Below are 23,599 nucleotides of genomic sequence, written 5' to 3' on the forward strand. Positions count from 1 at the left end.
CAAACAACATTTTTTTGTCCATGATATAAAATGTAGAAGTCTTTACCTATGAGGCATTGGTCATGTAGTCATGAATAATCTGGTGCTTCTTATTTTATGGTGCTTTATTGAATTACAGTTTGTGTCTGTCTTGTTTTGTTCTGTCTCTTGTGTACTTGTTGCTAAGTCTTTGGTATTTTAAAGGCCTAGTTGGGGACAGGCATTTCTAATTAGCTTAGATTATAATGGCTGTGGTGTTTGGAGTTGATTTATGCTACATACTTGTCCCTATACAAATAAACATTAAATAAATAAAAATATAAATTAAGACTTTTTGAGGACCTGCAGAAACCCTGTTTATGTTTGAATTTTAAAACCAAAAACATGAATGAACATTTATTTTCATGGGACATTTAGGAGTGTGTAGTGAGTGTAAATCATTATTCAAAACATTTTGAGTTGCCCTGCTTCAGTCTCCAGGCCCTGCACGCTGTGTATTTCCCAGCTCACTGCAGATTCCCTTCAGTATCATAAGGCAAGTGACAGCAGCTTGAGGGAACAAAGCAATAAGTAAAAATTAACATAAATTCAAATGGTAATGTATTCAGCATCGGGCAATGACTTTCCATATAACAGAGGGACATGTTTTTGAAAAAAGATTGTGTTTTCAGAAGAGCAAAGCAGAAAGAATTTGCAGAGTCGTGCACAGACACAAGTATAATGAACAAATATTAGCCGTGATATTTGGGATTCGAAATGAAGATAAACTATTCCAATCTCTGGAGCCCAATTGTGTGTCTGCATGTGCACACATATACACACCCTGAATTCATTACTGAAGTCTCACACAGGCATTCAATACGAGCACAAAGGAATTCTTCATCTCACAAATGGCCCACAAGTTAATCCAAAATGTCTGTTTTATCAACAATGGCCACCAATGATGATATTGGCACCTGAGACTGGGTTGAAAAGAACTGCGGTAATTTGGTTTCACAATATGCAGCGCACACACACACTCAGAGACACACGCAGACATGCCAAGTTTTTCTCCCTGCTGCTCTCAGCCCAACCATTGAGCGCGGTGACAAACGCAGCCTCAGTATTGTGCTGCTCTGTAATTAAACTGAGACGTGGGGTCAAAACTCCCAACAGGTTGGCTGACATGACATGAAAAGTAAATTGGCTCTCTTCTAAGTGACTTCATGGAAAGAATTACATGAGCTGTATTTATAACTATTATTAAAATAGAAAAATTATTTATCTCCTAAGCACCATAATATCATGAGAACTGAAGTGCAGCCTCTTCCAGCCCGTTCTGCTTGGCCTTGTCTGATTCTTTAGCAGAGATAATGACTGTGGAGGGTAATTGAAGGTACAGAACACACACACCCACTGCATGAAAAATGGAGGTTACTTTACCTTTCCAAAGCTCCCTTTCCCAATGGCCCGCAATATCTGGAAGTGGTCAAAGTTCACTGTGAAGAAAAAGAGAGAAAGAGAGAGAAGGAATCTGTCAGCATGAGCTTCAGGACATGCAGTGCAATCATAAAGTATTAGCACAGTGACACTTTTGCTGCTGTTTTGGCTCTGCGGGCACATTTGATTTAAAATGAGACAATATTTAAGCGGTGATTTTAATTTAATTTGTGGCTGTTGACATATATCAGATGAACAAGCCCATGGGCCCAAGTACGCATTGTTTGGGAAGTTGTGTCCTACCAAATAATGAGAAAATACCAATCTGTCCCCCCCTATATTCAGTACAAAACATGAGCCCTCTAAACAGATCTGTCTCCTGTTATTTCCCATTTTCAGTCCCTCCGGGAAGTTGCACTGTTGCAGTCACAACAATTAACATATATTCAACCAATCACTGTGAAGTCTGCTGGACTCTGCAATTTTGTCCAATCACCACAACTTTTCAACAAATCTGACCAATCATCATAGCTTCCTGTGAGTTCAAACAATCATAGCCGTCCGGCAACATTATACATGTATCATGCATGAATCGACTCGGCTGTTTTTTATTGTACGTGTTTTTTTATATGGTCATGGGTACTAAAAGAACATAAGGTTTGTCACTGGATTGACATTTATCAGTGTTCTGTCCACATTTATATTTTATAATTTGTATAATGTATGTGTGACCCCCCTCCAAATCATACACTTGGTTGCACCCAACCAATCAGATCGCAAGTCCGCAGCACCATAGGCAAATTAAATTTTCCCAGGAGAGCAAAGTCATGAGCTGCCCTACTCTGACTCTGACTGGCTAGTACTCTTTGCTGTCATTGGTTTGGGTTAGGTGGGTTTAAGTATGAGGAGTTAGGTTAAGCAAATCAGAGGCAGAATAGGGCGGCTCACTATTTTGCCAACCTGGGAAAAAATTGCCATTGGACAAGTTAACACAAAGTCGTCACATTTAAAGGTTAGTTGCAAATCCTACAACTACAACTGGCTGAAATCTACGACCCACGCACATCAGCAGACAATTCACTGATGATGCTCGCTTCTTTCTTGCTCTCAGGGTTTATCGTTTTCAGTCTGGTCTTTGGACTGAGGTCAAGCGATTGACAAGAACATTGTGTTTGTCCTTGTTTGTCTTGTCTGCAAGCATAAGATTACTTTCCTTCTTCATAAGTAACAAAGGGTCTGCAGCCATGCTCAGTAAGGCTGCATTGGACAAGGGCTGTGCATGTTTCTTAACTGATAGTTTAACACATTAACAATCAATAATTGATTAGTCTTGAATAATTAGTAAGATACAAAACACGTCTTATTCTCAGTTTAAATTTTACTGAAAAAAATCTAGTGGCCTATTAGTTATGTGAAGCACTAATTAATGACACAAACAATTTAAACAAACAGGACATTACTAAAAACATATTACTGTTCTAACGCTTTCTGGCTGTACAATAGATTGGATTTGTTCTTTCAAGACATTGCTTTTGGAATCAATAGAACATAAAGGATATTTTCAATTAAATTTCCATTTCCATCCATGCTTGTCACATAGTTCTGTCTTCTCATAACTTTATTAAGGCTCCGTTGCATTAATGACAACGCTGAGATTTATTCAGTGCAGTGAAAAATGATTATAATTACTTTGCTATGTTGCAGGAAATTGGTCTGGCCACTACAGTTATTATCAAGATCAACTATTGCATTTGTGCAAATGAACAAGAAGAAATTTTCAGAAAAATGCCCATGATTTTGAAATGAAAATGCTTAATTTGGAATTTCGGCTTATCTAGTGGGAACAATCCAGCAGAGGAAAAAACAGAGGAGTCTTATTTCAGAAAAGCACCCAGCTCACAGCACCGCAATCATTCATCTGACTTTATTTTGTTATATCAATATGTGTGATGGCACAGTTAGATGTTTTGGCTCATTGCCTTCGTCAGTGGATGTGTGTTCTGCTGATTGATAGAAATGTTCTGTGTGTGGTACAGAGTTTAAATGAAACCCCGAGAGGGTTGGTGGTTGAATAAGACGAATTTTAAGCCCTGTAAAGAGGGAATACTCTCACTGAGCAAAAAAGGAACCCCCGTTTATGTAATGCAATGGAACAACCTATTTTCACTGGTTAAATCGACGCTGACAACCTTGACGTTTCTGTTCTCCCTACAGTGAGCAGTCAGCGTGGATGACGACAGATTTTTCCACGCTCCATCTAGTAGCATTCACTCACTCACTATATGTTAGGAAGAGGCGTAAGGAGCTATGCTAACGTTAATATTAGCCTCACAGACTGACAGGACAGGACAACTCTGAATCCTGTAGGTCCAAAGGCAGAGTTTTCAGGGGTGTAAGCTTGAAATGACGGTATGATGTGTGTTAAAGTTTAACAGCAAGATTCCAGCAGACACTAAACAATTATCAAGCTAGTTAGCTGCTAGTTAGCACCTCAGCTGTGTCCGAAATCATCATCATTTTGTTATGTACAGTATAGTGCATTATATTTATGTATTTGAGCGTCTGATTTCTGAGTGTGTAAATTTATCCAAGAAGAAGAGCCAGTGTTGCCAGATTGGGCGGTTTTCCATCCAGCTGGGTTGTTTTGCACTGTGAGGGATAAAATGGGCTCAGGTGGGTGGACAGCATTCGGGCTGGTTTACCATGAGCTGGGCTGGATTTTAAATAAGTCAAAAATTGAAGAAAAAAGCCAATGATCTCTAAATGAAAACATGTGTTAAAAATACTGTATATTAAACAGTGTAATGAAAACATAGTGTTTATATATTCCTTCGTTCTGCGAACACATCCAGTCACTCTGCACAGCTGTGAACATGACATAATTTTTATTCATTCTGTTGAGAAGATATGAATTCCCATCATTACCACCCACCCCTGGCTTGCCTTATAAACACACACGAGCTGTAATATTTTTGCAAATCTTTTTTTTTTCTCACTGTAACAGGAAGCTCTATACTTGCAACATCACTGTAAGCATCATTATTTGTTCGGCTTTACTTTTCTCTCCGTGTCTCTCTCCCTCTTCATGCATGTGTGTGTCTCACAGGAACATTAGAAAGAAAGTTACAAAGTTGGATAAAATCTATTATTTTTGCTATTTGAGCTGTGTGGAAAAATTGTGACAAACTAGAATTCTATTGTGGTTGTTTATTAATTAAATTGTATTGTTCACTATAGATAATATTTGGGTATTTTGTTTCTGGGTGGATTCTGAGCAATTACTGGACCGGAAAACATCAAACCAATCTAGCAACACTGTGTAGAGCCCTCAAAATTCAATCAATGAGACAAAAAAGCAGTGTCAATTCACTACTCAGTGTCAGTGATTAGTAAGTGTCTGAACTCTTAATTCATTGCAGACATTTTGACATGCAATAGTAGTGTAAACACAGGTGTTACCAATGATACTAATTTATGTCCCGTTTGGTTCAGATCAAACAGAGTCAGGGTGCTGCTAATGTGCATGTTGGCTCACTTGAAAGGCTCTGCTACACTAATTGAAACGGGACCTTATTCGTATCACCGGTAACACCTGTGTTTACCCTCAGTTTCATGTCAATATGGCTGCTGTGAAAAAGGTCTTTTGAGTGAACTATTGTGTCCATAATGGGAGTAGTGAATGAGCATATGAAGAAATGCACAGATACCACAAAGAGCATCCACACAACAACCAAAATTTCCTTTTGGCTGTTTAACCTACTCGCAGACTTTGCTGTAAATAGCTACAGCTGAGTAAATTCACCAGCCACTGTTGACCTTCACTTTCTACGCTTGTTAAAACACTCTTAATTACGTAAGTAACAATCAAAATTTCAGTGGTGGTTCAGTGAGAGAATATAAAAGGTTTACACAGATATCGTAAAGTGCTTTTGTACTGTTTTAAACCAGAGAAATCAGTCACCATGTTATTATGTACCGCACGTACTGTGATGTGGCACTGTGGGCTGATGAGCTGATAGGCTTCGACTGGCCAGCCTCCTCCTGGTCATCTGTGTTACTGATTGAGACTTGATTCTGTTCTCTCTGTGTGTGTGTGTGTGTGTGTGTGTGTGTGTGTGTGTAGCAGTGCCACAGGCAGATGTGAGCACAGCAGGCATGACGCTAACTCACGCAGCTCCTCCTTAAAAGTCAGTCAGCTTCTGAAGCTCACATCCTGATCTGCTCAGCCCCCTGTCTGCGTAGACAAGGAGTGATCATGAGAGAAGAAAGCACACGCTGGGCTCCTCCAGGCAGACCCACTGCCAGCTGACCTGTGCACCTCAGGCTGAATGAGGAGGTAAACCCCACAATGCTTTTTGCTCCCAGACAAAAGACACAAGGTGTGGTTTGCATGTTTTGTCTGGAAGATAGACTAATCCAGCGTGGATTCACCCTGCTCAGTCTTTTGTACATGGCTAATCCTCTCATATGGTATGGCTCTGATTGCGCCGTGGTGGCGGCACACAGAGAAACTGTACCGTGAACACAGCGATCCAGGAGGTATTAAAAGGGATAAAGAGAAACGTGTAGAAAAGTGTGTATGTGGCATGGCGGGTTCATAGATTCAGAGGTTCAGAATGATGATGCAGTTCTCTGTGGCTCCCACGCCAACACTGACCTCACATTAACACTGGTAATGTTGAGCAGCATATGTTGACTGCCAGTACACTCCAACAGAAGTGCCTGACGGATGGTTGAACAGCTTTGGAAAACCCCGCAGGGTTCGAACAGCTTTCAAGAGTAAAACTAAAGTAGGGGTGTCACAATTTCAATATTAAATTAAAAACTGCTCAAAATTAACTTTCAATTTCAACCTTCAAAATCAAAGGCAGAGTTGGCGATTCTCCCAGTATTTTGTTTTTCTCTCTATCCGCCTACTTGTGGCGTCAAGCGCCTGTCCAAAGAAACAAACAACACTTCAAAGATGACACAGGCTAACTTACCGGCTGTTATTTCACACTTGATACCATAGATAGACTATCTTTTAAAAGACTTTGAAAATGTAAATAATGTCAAGACATCATACACACTTTCTGTCTTTCAATATTACATTTATCTGTTTGTTTCAATACTAGACCAGCACCGAAATGTTCCAAATAAATGTGATATTGCAAGTTAGACAATGTGCCAGAATTCATTTGCAACTTTGTGGTCCACTTATCCCTCTCCTACGCACCTGTCTCATCAAATACATGTACAAAGTGTTCTTTTGTTCTCAGGTGTCAGGGCATAAAACCAGTGATCTGTTGATCTTTTACAATCAAGACTAGATAGTCTAACTGGTGTAGCCATCGGTGCAAAGAAAATGGAAATCAGTTGTGACCTGTAAATTGAAAGTCATGTACATTTTATAATCACATGTTGCTTAACATTTTGGTAGTATAGCATTACAAAGGTTTATAGAAATGCATGCATTTGTACCCAGGATGCAGCAGTTAAGTAGTAAATATTGTATGTGCAAAGTCTGTGGCAAAGCTGTGTGTGTCGCTGCTTTCCAGCCAAATCAGCGACTGGTTCTTAAATCTGATCAACAGACTTTATCTGTAAAATTTCAGCTTACCCCATTGGCCTCCAGACAAACTAAATATTATCTGAAACTCCTCTGAAACAGATATCTGAGGAGAAATACTTAATCCATCATCTACGGTGTCCGACTTCATGAAGTCTTATTTAACAAACTCTACTCTGGTTACGTATCAGATAGGATTCATTACTTTACAACAAGGTTAACATACTCAGATTATAATATTTTCACATATATTTCTTTTATATCAGCCAAACAGTCACTATATTATATGATTTAATCAACTGCAGACTATCTCAACAGGTGAGTCAAATACTTTTCACAAAGACCTGAGTAAACCCTGAACCTGGCAATATGAGGATTCAGCACTGAGTCACACTGTAAATGTGAGTCAGATGGAATAAATTAAGGCCTGTATGTTGATATCTTAACAAGAAGAATTGTAAATTCACTATGAAAGCCTTGGAATATGTTTCATTACAGATAACATCCACCTCAACTTTTTTTTTTTTTCAGCCCGTCGATCGATGTCCCCAGCATCACAGCACTTCCTCGAAGCATGAGTCATCGTGTAATGGGAAGCGAAAACAAAAGTGCCCCGCCCCTTTTAACTGGCCTGGTGAAAGGAGCTGCTCTTCAGATTAAGGGGCAAAAGAGATTTGGGCCTTGTTCCATTCTAAAGGGATAATTAGAGCAGACACAGCGTTTCCTGTAACCATCGCTTCAGCATCAGAGACCCCCCTGCCTCCACCCATGTGCCAGGCTGGCTCCCACATGCTGGGAGGAAGAATTATGTGGGAGGCAGTATGGGTCTTTCATGTCATACGAGCCTTACGCCGACTTTAATCACAACACAGAGCATCTCTGGACTGGCCGGCCATTGAAATCAAGCAGTGGAGGTGAAGTGCGTGCAGTTCAGTCGATAAATGGGTTCACTGCAGCACAAAGCATTTAATGACAGCCTTGACAGTCATCATCTGAGAGATCAAGTTTTTTCTCTGTACCCGTGGACTAACCATTCACCTGCATTTCAATGAATCTTTTTCTAGTGCTGTCAGTGAGTGTCCTTAGATATGCAGCACTTTTCTTTCCGAGCTTTAAGTGGCTGATTTCTGCAGCAGGTGTTGTGCCAAATGATTAAAGGGCAGAGGGCATCCATTCGATTAACTTCAGACAAAAAATGCTGCTGATGATATATCTTATTTGCATGGTTTCATGGTCAAATGGCGCTCGAGAGAAACCAGCAAGCTGATGGTGAGTGTGGTTGGCTAGTGTCTGCAGTCACTATGCTGGCTCCATCAACCGCTCTCAGGTTTCAGTGGATGCAGACAACTGCAGCGTGGACAGTGTGAGCGAATTTGATCCAGCACGGAGACAGTGGGAGAACGACAACAGCTTTTCCTCTGTAGAGGCTGGAAGCTGCTGACACACCAGGATGATATGCTGAGTGGGCTCCACAGGGGTCCTCAATGGGTGATTGGCTCCAGTGGAGGAGCTGATATTGGCATAAAGCCCATGTCAAGGGGCATGGAGAGTGTGAGCCTTAGATGGTCAGAGAGTGTATGTGTGTGTGTGTTCATGTACTGTATTTCTCGCCAAAGTCACACCTACTAGAAGAACTCCTATATTTATCTAATAATCATTAAGTCGAGTTGCAAAGTAGAAGGAGCAGCAAATCAGAGTAAAAACAGTCTGCCCCATGTTGTTTTTGCTTTAATTTATCCATTCAATTTTGCAGTTTTAAAGGGACAGTTTGAATTATTTGAAGTAGGATTGTATGAGGTACTCATATTATAGTCAGCGGCGGTCTGCATGCCCCTGGTTTAGAGAAGCACAGAGGCGTACCAGCAGCAACAACATCTACAGCAAAATGTATTTTCGCGCAATAATACAAACAAACTAACAGACTGACAGACCAGCAACTCCTGTATTCTGTGCACAGAGCTCCTTGGTAACATTTCATATTGTGTTTTCATGGACAAAGGCTTGCACCTTCAACTTTCTGCTGTTTCTGATCTTTTCTAATGCAACTGTTCATCTTTTGTTTCATGTCCATCCAAGCTGTGAAACTGTGTGTCATCTCACACTCCAGAACAAGGGACACCCCAAAGAGGGCAGGGAATTTTACATTCCTATTCAGTAAAGATATGTCTTCTTATCATTTGTCAGCTTGTCTTCAACTCCTCCTCACTACTGGCAGAATATACAGCAACCCACTATGACAAAATGCATTATAACAACAATATTTCAGAGCTGCTTAAGGTGTCATGAGAGGTGGCACTGCAGCAAAATTCTCTGAAGGGACGGGGCTGCAATTAACAGTTACCTTCATTATCAGTGTATATAATTCAACAAAGTTGAAAAAAGTTTTGAAAAATCTGAGGTGACGCTTCTAAACTTTTTTTGTCAGTATAAAGCCAGCAGATATTCAGTTTACAGTGCACAGAAAAAAAGCAGCAAATCTTGACATTCAAGGAGGCGAGAACCAGCCAACGCTTGGCATTTTCCCTGATAAATTACTTAAATTACTGATTATGAAACTTGTCGATTAGTGCACTGTAATTTACAAATTCACTAATTGTTTCAGCACTACTTGGGGCTATGAGAGGTGCGGTGACACAAAGAAAGATGGACCCGTTCTCACATCTTTTTAGCTCAGGAGCTGCTGAACGACTTCGGTAACAACAGGCCAATAACCTTTGTAGCGGCACAGCTCAGCTTATTTCTATAATGATTGCAGTTAATACAATCAGTTGTAATACGGCGGATGATAAAAGAGAGAAGAGGGGAGGTGAGTCAAGGTGATCCATGTGGAGGACACCTTCAAGACCATAAGAAATACATTATGCAACGAGATCATTAACCTTGCTAATTATACCCTGGGAAACACTGAATTGCAGAGGGATCAGGAGAGGCAAAGCAATTTCCTTTAAACATGATAATTTTTAGGAAGTAAGACAAAACAAATCTGCAGCAGCAACAGTCAAATGGCAGGGTTGGCGTCAGTCCTTCAAAGATGATAAGAAGCTGCAGTTTAACAAGCCAGAATATTATTGGATCATAGTTAAAAGACTGCAATTAACAGCGACATGAAGAGGAAGGACTAAAGAAAGTATACCAAACAATGCATGAATTTAGTGTGTGGCGAAAAGTTTCTATAGTCATATTTTGGCATTAATTATGAATCCTAAGATAATGTAATTTTCATGAGACGTTCTTTATTAATCACCATCACAGTCGCTGCTCCCGGCACAAAGAGGGTTGTGTGAGGGGAGGAGGGGTGGCAATTTATCAAGAGCGCAGATGCTGATGAATTATGAGTTCAACTCATACAAGTACCTGCAGTTTAGATAGCTGTGCCGTGATTCACTGCAAACAGATGCTCGCCGCTTCAAGGTTGTGAGTTGATGTTATTTGTGCGATGTCACTTGCTCGAGTAAAGTTGGATGGATTCACTGTTTATGGTATTTCAAGGTGTGATAAATCACAGTAGCTGCAGTGTGGTCAAGAACACGTGCAGTCATGTTTCACCTCGCTCGTGGAGTTAAAGGGATAGTTCATGTGAAGCTGTATGAGGTACGTATGTTGGTCGGCACGCCACCAGTTTGGACTAACTGTGTTCTACATAAAAAAAATATGGTAAAAACCCCCTTCATTGGTTCTAGATTAAACCTTTGGAATATATAAGGGTTGTCGGTTGAACCCCCTGAGTGCGTTCTAGATAATCCCTTTGAATACAAAAATGTGGGTTCAGTGGGTAGTGGGTTCTTTTTAGCACCCTTAAAAGGTGGAAAGGTTCTTGATCAAACTCCCAGACAGGGTTCTGGGTGCCATTACACCACAGAATTGTTCTCTGTAGAACTTCTCATGGATGAAATCTTTCACAGATGACTCTAGGTATAACCATTCATTCTAGGTTCCAAGTAGAACCTGCCATAAAGGTATAAAGAACCCTTTATGGTTCTAAGTAGCACCTTAATTTCTAAGACTGTACCTCATACAACCCCACTTCAAACAATCCAAACTATCCCTTCAATGTTGATCTAATCTGAGTCATTTTAAACTACAGAATGTGGAGCTTTAAATTGAGTAAATTGGAAAACATGTACTGTTGTTTCTTCCTTTTTTTCCTTCCTTTAGTTTTCATGTGTTTAGAGTGTTGTGTGTTGAGATGCATCATTCTCCCATTTTCCCCTAAACCCAACAAGACATCCTTCGCGAACACATCAGTTATCCGGCAGAGAAAATAAGTTAAAGTCAAATGGGTTTAATGTAAAACCACTCAGATAGCAGAAGATTAAGTATTGATGCATTCCTGAGAAAATCAAAACACCACCCACAACATCTCATTCTCCACTATGCGGCCTCCAATTTCACCGTAGGTTTCCCCAAAGAGGCTATATCTGACTGGAAGAGAAACACCACATGATCAATAAACTGGACCAATGATACTGTTCCACTGTCACCTGAAATGGATGCATCAGGCTGAGCTGCAGGACGCTACCGAGGAACGAGAAGGAGGCAAAGCACTATCCTAATGGGGGGCAACCTAATACCTTTGATGTCAGAGCCTGAGCACATTGATCTACGCAAACACCACTTAATATGATGGAGCCATGGTTCATCGTGCTCACTCCATTGTGCTGAGACGGCTGAAGTGGAAAAGGCAGAGATCGAAGTTCTGTCACTGTTACCGCTGCATGTTAACACTTCATCATCATCTCACACCTGCCTCTGCAAGATTAATCTGTCTATGGTCAGTTTAATAAAGTAAATCAAATCTTTAGTAGTAGTTTGTGATCTTTAGCAGTAAACAATGAATGACAATTTTACATTTTATGCAATCAAAATACTCTGCATGGATGCTTATTTTGAGTGCCAATATAGACAGTTTATTTCACTGATAAAAGCTCCATTTAAAACAGTTTAGCAAAATTATAAATTAGTTCTCCTAATGTAAAAGTGTTGGTTGTACTGCAGGTCAAACAGAGTCAATTTCTACAGACTTGATTTCATTTACCTAGCCTGATCAATACTGCATTTCTGAGGCCCATTTGAGAGTTAGAAAATCCGGTCATGATATATCAACCTATATTTGTTTTTACACACATAAGATATTTTTGATAGGGAAATGTAAAATTTGGTTATTAAAACACTGGGACCTAGATACAGTACTGAGTAGTGGTGTCACAATTTCAATATTAAATTGAAAATCAATCAAAATGAACTTTCTCTCATTTTCTCGCAGTATTTTTTTTTTTCCCTCTCCATCCCTGCCTATTTGCAGCTTCCGGCACAAGTCCAAAGAAAGAAACAACACCTCAAAGTCACACTTGATACCATCTAGACCATCTTTCCAAAGAATCTGAAAATGTGCATGACAGTTGTCAGAGCATAAAAACACTGATGTTAAGAAATAAAGACAACAACAGTCTAACAATGGCACAGCAGTTAGTGCTGAAAAAAACATGTCTTAATCGAAAAATCGAATCCAATCATGACCTTACAATCTTACAATCTTATAGTTTGATTTTTAACAGACGCTTTTAATGCAAAACAACGTACATCTGAGAGCTGATATAACACAAGCAAGGATCCAATCAGGAGAGAATAATACAAGTGCCATGAAGCAAACTTCAAGTCTAGGACGTAGACGCCTACAGGCGGTGCCAGTTGTAACGTGCACAGAAAATTCAAAGTGAAATCGTATCATAGATTTGGTGAATCATGACACCTCTAATACTAAGCAGAACATTTTACAGTTGGAGACTAAACTTGTAAGTAGTTTCTGGTGAACAGACTATGTAATGATGACATATACACCAGTACACCAATTTCCAGAGCCATATAAACATATTTTATCAGTTAAGAAATATATAAAGTCGGGAGCTTTTTATCCCAGGATGACACGGAAAAACTTCTATTTTCAGTCTGCTAGTCTACCACAACATGTTGCTCAGCAACTTCATTGAATTACATGGTCTGGCACCTCAATCTCTCTCAGACATGCTTGTGAGCTATGAGCCAGTTAGACCCCTCAGGTCATCTGCAACAGATCGCCTGGTTATTCCCCTGGTCTCCACAAAATTCGGTGAATCTGCATTTAGCCTTTATGCTCCAAGCCACTGGAACAAGCTACCCGATCATGTTCATGCCACAAAACTACTGTCTTAGAAAAGTGAACTGAAAACATTCCTTTATAGCTGTGACTTTTGGTAGTCTGGGCAGCGGGTCTTAACTTTTAATTTAATTTAATTTAATTTAATTTAATCTAATTTAATTTAATGGTTTCTTGGTTGGTTTTAATTATTTTGTTTTATCTTATTATATTTTTTCCCCTTCAAACGGTTTAACTTCTCCTGTCCTACTTTTTTCTGGTTGATTACGGGTCTGCATTTATATTATTTTGCATCCCAATTGGCTCCATTATTTTTTATGCATCTGTTCTTGTGGCTGCAACTTTCGTGGCTCACTCTCTGTGCAGCACATTATGCATCCACCTGGAATGAAAAGTGCTGTGTAAATAAAGTTTTTTCTTGCTTCATTGAATGATAAAATGAATCTGAATATTGAAATATTGCTCTAGCATAATAATCAATAAGCATCAAACTCAATCTTTTTAAGACGTAAATCAGCTTGACACCAAACCCAGAAAGTGAATTCTGAAATGTTAATGCAGAGTACATTTAGAATACGACCAAGCCATCAAATCACACTGAGTGAATGCACCCTGTGTGGATAAGCCCATTGGACGAGGATCAAAAAACCTCCTAGCATCGATCTCTTCCTGTTCTGTCTTTGGAGAATACGCCTCTGCTTCTAATCCAATCCCGTACTGTCTGCCTCTGTACTACGTTATCAGCCAGTCTACAAGCTATTTCTCAGATTTTGCTGACAGGTTTCCATTTGCATACACAGTGCACACATAGCCACTATGCCGTATGCTTGGCAGCTTTATAGCATCAGCAGCAGGCACCGCCGGATATGATGAGGGCTACATACTTTGCTCAAGTTCTCATGGCAGGAGTTTAGTATCTGTACACAGACACTGGCAGACGGATCAGAGTCTGAGTGCATGTGACACTTCACTGTGCATATGACACTACACAGTGCCACTAGGATCATAGTAAGAACTGCTCTAAAAAAAAAAACTGTTTGCTTTACAGCAGCTTCTTCTCCCACGTGATTACTGAATATTTTATCGCAGTAGTAAGCCATATTTCACGGTCTGTAGTAGTCGAGCTGCTGGGACACACTCAAGTCTTTGATATTGAGCGTCCAATCAAATGCATCGAGAGGCAGATGCAGGAAGACTTACTGTACTATTCAACTCACTGTAAATCCGAGACATTTTGCCATTGGCATTCAAGCTGTCTCAGAGATTGACTATAGACCATCTTGATCTTGACCTTGCACTGATCTTCTCTGATCTTTATTGATGGGACTCTCATTACAAGATGGGGGTGGGGGGTGGGAGACTCACATGTTCTTTTGATCAGCAAAGGGAAGGCTGCATGTGCCTTGGATGGCGATAAAGAGAACATGGTGGCTTGATTCATCATCATTGGCAGCATGTTTCAGCTCAAGTAGTTCAAGTTTTAAAAGGACTGTTCACTCCAAAATTGAATATACGTAGTTTTCCTCTTACCTATGGTGCTATTTATCAATCAAGATTGTTCTGGTATGAGTTCTGGAGATATCAGCCTAGAGATGTCTGCCTCCTTTTGTATATAATGCATGTTGCTTATAAACTCAACAGCAACGTCTTTTTTCCAGAGATCATGACCCGGATACTCAAGATAATCCACAGACCTTGTTGTGAGCAGCTTCCTGTTCAGACTGGGACGACACTTATCTCCCAATTCAGTACTAATTTTTGTTTGCTTTTTTAACACTTGACCATGGGAAAAAGTAAAATCATGCATTTCTGCAGACTGTATATCATAATGCATATTTCCAAAAACAATGCACATTATATGTCAGTTGGTCTTTGATTTTTATTTCAGCAGCATCATTGCTATACTGCATATAAAAGCAGCAGAATAAATATTTTTTAAGTAAACTGCTACATATAGTTGCTCCTGCACACAACACAAATGTGACTCTTTAAAGGCTCTGAAATTGAGGCGGCGGTAGACCAGCAAGTCCTGTGTCCTGCAAGGGAAATTTTTTCAGTGGAGTTTTGTGGTTGTAAAGAGAACACAGACGGCAGCTTCTGTTCACCATCAGTAATGACTTTAGCAAAGTAAAGTGACGAAAACGTTCTAAATATAACATGCAATTACACTGACATTGATTCTGACCAAGTTAAATCAGTGTTTGCGTTAAAGGGATGATATGACGGCTTCAGCCCCCCATTGCTAAGTTCAGACAGCCAACTCAGAGAGCAGCTGCAGCAGCGGGAGAGGAGAAGTTTTGTTGCACCCACATAGCAAGTGACCTGGATATTTTATGACTGGTTTATGGAATTAATTGCTTAATTTTCATAATAAATCTCCAAGCACTAACATGCCCAAATCAAATCCAAGACGGGAAGATGTACACAAACCTAGATGACAATATTTCATGCATTACTTTTTATATGCTTACTATTATATACATAGACCTTAAATTACATGATTAGAGGATTGTAGTGGATTTGGGTTTACACAGGCTTTAAAATAACATCCTTCACCTAGGAAATTGAACTTTAGATCTGTCCTTTCCAAACCCCGGACTGCACTGCATACAGAAGTGGTGAATAAAATTTTCAGCAGAATGAATAAAATATACTTTCTAAAGAAAAGTGGTACATTTGGCTGTTCCTGCTCATCAAGTAGTGAACAAAAAAATAAAATATACATAGATTGGTTTACAAATACAGCTATCACTTGGTAGAGATACTGCGTTCCAGGAGAGGGCAGCACATATGAGTTTGAGTTTTGACCCTTTGAGGCTGCTGTAGCTGGTCAGTGTGGAGTGTTGAAGCCAGAGTAGCCAAAAATAAATGTGAAACCTGCAACTATCAGTTTATTTTCACAGAGCAGAAGAAAAGTATGGGCACACCATGTAGTTTTATGTTCAGCCTGTGACATAAAATTGGTCTGTTTGTTAAGATAATATCACCGCAATCGTGATGCTAATTTCCGTTAGCGTATTATTTGGAATTCCCAGTATGTGCTAGCATTGAGCTAACAGACTAAGCACTAGTTATTTTCAGCAATGCAAAAATAGAAGTGTGTAGAAGGAAGTGTGCATCTACTCATGGATGAGAGGTTACAGCTCCACTGAGAAAGACTCCATTAATGTTTTCACCTCGCAGTGTCACGAGTATGACCCTCTCTTCATTGCATGCTTCTTTCTGCATGCTGATACGGCTGGCAAAACCTTTCTGGAAAAAGACACCGCTGTGGAATTTTTAAATGTGTTTTTTGGCTCTATGAGCTCCACAAGCTGAGTGCCATTTAGTCTAATTATATATGAGAGACGGCAGGCATCTCTACAGCAAACATCTCCAAAACTTGGCAGCTCACACCAGAACTATCTAGATGGATAAAGAGCACAACAGGTGGGAGGAAAAAAGTGTGTTTGATTGCTGGGTGAACTGTCCTTTTAAGACCAGGCCATCAGAGGTGATTCTTAGATAAGATTTGCTAAAGACTGATGAGATAAGCATTGGAGGAAAAAGTCACACAGGATTTCCACAGATACGTTGCTTGTTCATGATAAAGATAGAACTTCTGCCTCTGTAAATAGTTCATTAAAGCGTAGTGTTTCCCTGTTTACCTAAGAGATTTGTATGCAGCTAAAGTTTACTCTATAACTAGTGAAAGCAAATGCTTGCTGTCTTAAATTTCAAACCGACGCGACAGGAGAGTGCCTCTGAAGCATGCTGAAGGCCAAATTTGATGAATCTGTTTACTTAAATCACTATCATCACCGAGCAGCCATCATCATCATTTTCTCCTTGTACACTAGAGCACTAATACAGCCTAATTGCGGGCTCTCTAAACAGAGCATCTCATGCATATTCATGAGCACTGCACAGCTTATTGTCTTTACAGGCGTGACAATTTCAGCTATGGATCTCAACTGATAATTGGACAAGCATAGGGAGATATGTACAGAGGGTGTGCCGGCGCAACTCTATATTCAATTCCAGTAGTGAGTCGACAATCCCTGTGGGCGGACTGTCATGTGGTTACACTGTCTTTGAGTCTCCTTGCATGTGCATTAATTACCCTGAGAGTGGTTTTTTGATCTTCATCTGCTGGACGGCTTTTATGATGACACAAAAGAATCAGGCTGCTGGAAAATTAAAGCAGCCATTAAGGCTTGATCTGGCTGTTTTTTTTTTTTTTTCGCTGGCTTTGTTTGTGTACCTCACTAATGTGATCAACCTCTACACAAAAACAACTAGTGGGGCATATGATTCATACGCTGTACCTTGTTGCTAGGGTTACTCACCAAATTAGAATGGACCTGAACTCACGGTGCCTAAAGAAGATCAATAGAGGACATAGATCACAGATGTGCACATCAGCTGCCGAAGTTTTATTGGGAGTTTCATTGCCAGATGATAGAAAGTACAGATTTTCTCCCCGAGCAGTCACAGCTGTTTATTTCTACATCCATCATTCACCTAGACTGTCTGCCTGGACTTCCGTGGCTGGAGACAGTGGCCAGTAATCTTGTTTGCAATGTCTTATATCTTAAAGTCAGCCATATCTCTCCTCCTTGTTGTTCTCCATTTTAATTCTGCTCCTTTAGTTTACTTTATTTTTCTTCTTTCATTCCAGAGAAAAAGAATTCAAGGACTCAGACCTACTCATTGGTCTGGCAAATGAGCGTTTGGAGAACTTCCTCACCTCCATTAAAGAGCAGTGTGCAGCCATTACCCCGAGCTTTCTATGAGACCCTCACATTCGCCATTGCATTTCAATGCTTTTACATTCAGGAAGTACCTCACTACATAATAGCGTCCGTTGTTAGTTGTCGAGTCCACCATTCCAAAGCTGCATACAAATTGCCTTTACATGCACGAGGGATTCACGGGAACACCGCCGCATATAATCCAGCATCAGCCTCAATGTTTACTAGGGATGTTAGGGCTCGGACAATACAGTTATCTCCTGATTCCTAACTACTGGGTGCCAATTCAGTATATATTACAATTCCTATGTATTGGCAGCTTCATAGCTAAGTATTCCAATTCAATATCATAATTTATTGTGATTTTTGTTTGCTATTTTAAACTGAACCACAAGAAAAAGTAGATTCATACACCTTGAGAGACTGTATATCATGATTAATATTTCCGAAAACAATGCACATGACATATCAGTCAGTCTTTGTGTTTTATTTCCGCAGCATGATTTCTATGCAGCATATAAAAATGGTAAATTACATCATTTTTGAAGCAAACCAACTAGTTTTAATTTAAGATAAACCAACTGGTCTAAATTTAGATTTCTGTCTAATCTAGGGGAAATTAGTTGTTTGGAAAATTCACATTGTTAACTGTACAATCTTTTGAGAGGAGGCGCAGCGTATTAGTCACTGTGGTTCTGACAGGAATCATTCATCACAAATACATCTACCAGACAAGACATGATCATTTTCTGTGGGGTTTTTTTTAAGAGTGAATCATTTTTAATTTCTGCAAGGGAAAAAGAGCAAGAAGAAGCAGCCACAGCGAGCTGCTACATGGAGGGCTGCAGGCGACACGATGGACAAATCTTCAGAGAGGTAACCAAATTTGCTATTGTGTGGAAGACTCCTCGCTCTGTGCCGGCATCACGACTGCAATGATTATTTACCAATTTTCTCATTAAAACAATGTGACTTTGTTTGGTTGTGCTGTAAATAGATACACCAGTTGCACTTCTGTTGTGTTTCTGACAAAGAAGCTGTGCGTCCTACTGAATATTGGTTCATGCTGTTACCACAGTAACCACCGGATTTGCCAAATCAATGAGGACCAAAATCTAAAAGATTATAACTTTAAGGTTATATGTTTCCAGCTCTGCTCTGGACTATCAGTCTGACTGTCTTACTCAGCATATGCACTCCCTCATTTTGACAAACTTACAAATACAGTTGCAATACAATGTAAAGTCAGTCATAAATTTTGTGTACAGTATGTGTGCACGTGTACACAGCACTGCATAGTTGTAAAGTTGAACGAGGTATGAAAAAGCTGCGCAGATGTCAGGTAAATCCTCACAAACAGGGAGCCATGTTGCTGAGAATGAAAGAGGAGATGTGAAATTGGACCTCTACACTCAGAGAAATCACTACGGGAGGCTGTATCATACATCTAAAGGCTGTCAAGACGAAGGGGGAGCAAGACGAGAACACTTCAGAGGATAATTCTGCACTGCAGCACGGGGACTCTCTCATGCACCGCACTGTCACAAAGAAACATCATCTGGACCGTGTGAAAACTTCTGAGGTTACCATAGCAATGTGTCCCTTTGTGTGTGTGTTTGTGTGTGCGTGTGTGTGTGTATGTGTGTGTGTGTGCGTTTCTCCCTGTCTATGTTATGTTACAGTGCTGCCACATCATCTCCCAGTCCCTGCATTGGCATAATTAATTCACTGTGATTCACAACTCCTGGGCCAGCACATTGTGTATTCATCATGTTTTGGCTCATTAATAAAACACAGCGGAGGCATGGCGCTGGACTTATGGTGAACCACCTATGGCTTATTGTGATATCTGGAGGCAGACAATACATATAGATAGTATACACTGCAGGTCAGTGTCAGTGTAAGTGACTCCTGCAGGATGGTGGTCAGTTTCTCCAGTGAAAAAGCAATGGATTTATTGGACAGCTCAGCCTGACTCCTCAAAGGTCATCATCCCAGACCGGCACCCTGAACGCAGCTTTAATCATTAAAGCTGAAGATACTGTCAAAGACTCGTGAACGTCATTATTGCGACTACGGTTGGTTGTCTTTTTAAACTTTAACAACTATTCCAGGGTTCCAAGGTATCTTTACGCTCTTTTTTAATCTCAACAAATATAGTTTAGACACATTCCTAAGTGCCTATATGTCCTAAATTACACCAATCTTTATTTCCTGTCAGCGCCGACCACTTCCGAAACTTTTCTTCCCTAGCTAGATAGCTAGCAAGCAACTACAACTGACTATAACAACATGAAACCTGATGACAAAGTCAGTAGGTAGCTGATATAATGTAAAGCTTGTATTAATGACAGAGTTGTGTAGTCAAGTTATCTAAACAAATGCACATTACTGAATGTTTTACAGTAGACTACTGTGCATGACAATTTTCCCATTAGCCTTAAATGCTCTATCTGCAAATCTCTACAATTAATAATTACTTATTCGATTGACTGTTTTGATCACTGATTTTTTTTTCTTCTGTGGTAAATTAAAAATATCTGTGGGTCTTGGGTGGTTGGAAACAAGTTTCACCTTTGGCTCATCCACTCATTGAGCCGGAGTCCTCTCAGATCTTGGTGGTGATTCTGTCCATTTGATTTGATTAACAAAGAAACCAAAACATGATCGAAGTAAAAGCTTTATCCTCTGATTATGTATTTTATATATTAGATGTTGTTCATGATAAGGTATTTTGTAATTCTTTAGTGCTCGTTTTTAATGAGTCGCATATTCAACACTAGCTTTATTCTGGGGTATTTATAAAAAATAAAACCTTTGGATTCTTAAACAGTGCTTACAAATGTTAAGCTTTTCTTTTGAGACAGAGTTATTGCCATATACAAGGCTTAACTCATGCACAACCACCCATATAAGCAAACACTCTTATATTTAAAACCTGTTCTTGCAATTAAGAATTGTGTCATAATACTCAGTCCTAACTGCTTCCGCCACTCGTCTGCATCAACAGAAGAACCTGGTTTCACAAACCTCTGGGCTGTGACACATCGCGGAGAAGAAATCCACCAAAATGCCATACTAACCTTTCGACTGTTCACAGAGGGATACATTAGGGATCTATTTAGAGCCTGGTGGGAGGTGGTGGGAGGGAATGTGGTAGAGGGATAGGAAGAGGAGGAGCAGTCACAAAGAGTCTCCACGAGAAAAGAAAAATTGTGATGGTATACCGTAAATATACTCTCCATTTCTATACTGCTCAGGTATTGAGTTTAAAAGGAAAAAGCAAAACAGCTCTTTTTATTTTCAGCTGCTCAAAGGTGAAAAGTATACTGACGGCTGAATAATGCATCTTCCCTTCCAACACCAGCTGTCTTTATATGAACACACAAAACACAAAAGTGCAGACGTGCTTCAGTGGGACGGTGTCGATTGTACCACAAATTGTTGACGATAACATTTCTGACGCCAAGTTAGCATAATCTGTAAGAAATGTTCAATATGCAAACATATGTTGTGTATTAACCGGAAAAAGGCAAAGAGATGTTGAGAATAAAAATGGAATAATACCTCAAGATAAAGAAAAATAAATAGAAGAACAAATAGAGGAGCAGAGGATGATAAATAATTAATTTAGGCTGTACTGTAGCTTTGTTCTCCAACCACGGGAAGAGATAGATGAGGGCATGTGTGACAGTAGTTCAGATTATTTGAAGTAGGGTTGTATGAGGTAATTCTCCATAATCAGTGTGTTACCTACAGTAGATGGCAGTCGGCACGTCTCAAGTTAAGAGAAGCAGGAGAAGTACTGGTGTAGGAAGCTAAGCAATGTACTGTAACCACCTAAAATGGGACCATCTAAAAAAATCAATATCGGTTTAAGTGTACACTATTCATTCATTCATTTTCTGTAACCGCTTAGTCCGTAAGGGTCGCGGGGCTGCTGGAGCCTATCCCAGCTCACATTGGGCGAGAGGCAGGGTACACCCTGGACAAGTCGCCAGTTCATCGCAGGGCTGACACATAGACAGACAACCACTCACACTCACCTTCAGCACGGTGGTGCAGTGGTTAGCACTGCCGCCTCACAGCAAGAAGGTCCTGAGTTCAATCCCCCAGCTCCCCGGCTGGGGCAGGGCCTTTCTGTGTGGAGTTTGCATGTTCTCCCCGTGTCTGCGTGGGTTCTCTCCGGGTTCTCCGGCTTCCTCCCACAGTCCAAAGACATGCACGTTAGGTTAATTGGTGACTCTAAATTGCCCGTAGGTATGAATGTGAGTGTACACTATATTTAAAATATTTTTACTGCTCTACTTTGTCATCAGACAGCATTTTAATCAGAAACTGCTGTTGTATAAACCAAATATGATCAATAATTATATACATCACTCGATATGAAACTACAGTGACTGACAGAAGTCGCATAAGGACATAGTAACTTAAAATGGCATATAACTTTATTTCTAATCAACCAATTGTTACAATAAATGGTTAATTTTAATGTCAAGGGCTTTCATATTAATAACTGGGTGTGAAAAGAACCCGTCAAAAAGTGTCCTGATGTTCACAGCTTGGTAAACATCTGTTTTTGCAAGGACAAAAGTCTTGTCGTGTCTTTAAATGATTTAACCAATCACAGATTAGAGCTTCACCTGTGACAAATACTGTAATTAAGACATTCCCAGGTGTGTATAAAAAGAACCCCAGCACACCAGACCTTCATGTGAAGTGCAACCTGACCTCTGACAACATGCCAAAGATTCAACCACAGACCAAAGTGCTGATCATCAAGAGCCTGAAGACCAAGTCTGCTGCTGAGGTGGCAGACATCTTTAATGTATCCAAACATCAAGTGGAGAGGATAAGAAAAAGATCTGAAGAAACTGGTGATGTTCTTTTTGTCGAATTCTCTCACGCAGTGGTCTCCATGGCCGAATTAGTGCTCAGAAACCAGCATTAAACAGAAGACAACACAAAAATCGTGTCGCATTTGCCAAGGCCCACAGCTTGCAGAAAGGAAGGACAAGTGGCACAAGGTTGATTTGTCTGATGAATCATCCACTGAACTGCATCTCAATCGCCGCAAATACTGCAGAAGACCTGCTGGAACCCGCATGGACCCAAGATTCACCCAGAAAACAGTCAAGTTTGGTGGAGGAAAAATCATGGTTTGGGGTTACATCCAATATGGGGGTGTGTGAGAGATCTGCAGAGTGGATGGCAACATCAACAGCATGAAGTATCAAGAAATTCATTCCAAACCACAAGAGAGGGCAAATTCTGCAGAGGGATGGCGCTCTTTCTCATACTTTAGCCTCCACATTGTAGTTCCTGAAAGCGAAGAAGGTCAAGGTGCTCCAGGATTAGCCAGCCCAGTCACCAAACATGACCATTATTGAGCATGTCTTGGGTAAGATGAAGGAGGAGGCTTGGAAGATGAAACCGAAGAATCTTGATGAACTCTGGGAGTCCTGCAAGACTGCTACTGTCCAAGCCTAAAACAAACTAACCAATCGAGGCAGCGGTAGACCAGCGACTCCAGTGTTCTGTGAGGTAAAATTACTGTTTTTGTCAACAGAGTCTGGTGGCTTCGGAGAGAATGATAAGTGGTTTATATAACAGAGGTTTCCCATCTGTCTGAGGGCAAAGTAAAGCAGTGACAATATAAAATATAAATATAGCATATACTTAAACTGATGTTCTGCACCCTACATTGGTTCTCCTGCTGCTTCTCCAAACTGAGGGCGTGCCAGTACCTCATACAACCCCACTTCAAAACATCAAAAAGATCTT

General features: G+C 40.2%; 1 protein-coding gene across 1 annotated transcript in view; it reads right to left on the reverse strand.

Annotated features, from left to right (window-relative positions):
* stk32c (serine/threonine kinase 32C) overlaps positions 1-23,599 on the reverse strand; it is a 99,972-nt gene that overhangs the window by 62,305 nt on the left and 14,068 nt on the right. The window contains exon 2 of the mRNA XM_084736522.1: positions 1,402-1,457. Coding sequence (XP_084592648.1) covers positions 1,402-1,457 — 56 coding nt within the window. The remainder of the gene's footprint in view (positions 1-1,401; positions 1,458-23,599) is intronic.

This window comes from Lutjanus erythropterus, chromosome 14 (genome assembly GCF_056507025.1).
Source record: "Lutjanus erythropterus isolate fLutEry1 chromosome 14, fLutEry1.hap2, whole genome shotgun sequence".
Taxonomy (NCBI): domain Eukaryota; kingdom Metazoa; phylum Chordata; class Actinopteri; order Lutjaniformes; family Lutjanidae; genus Lutjanus; species Lutjanus erythropterus.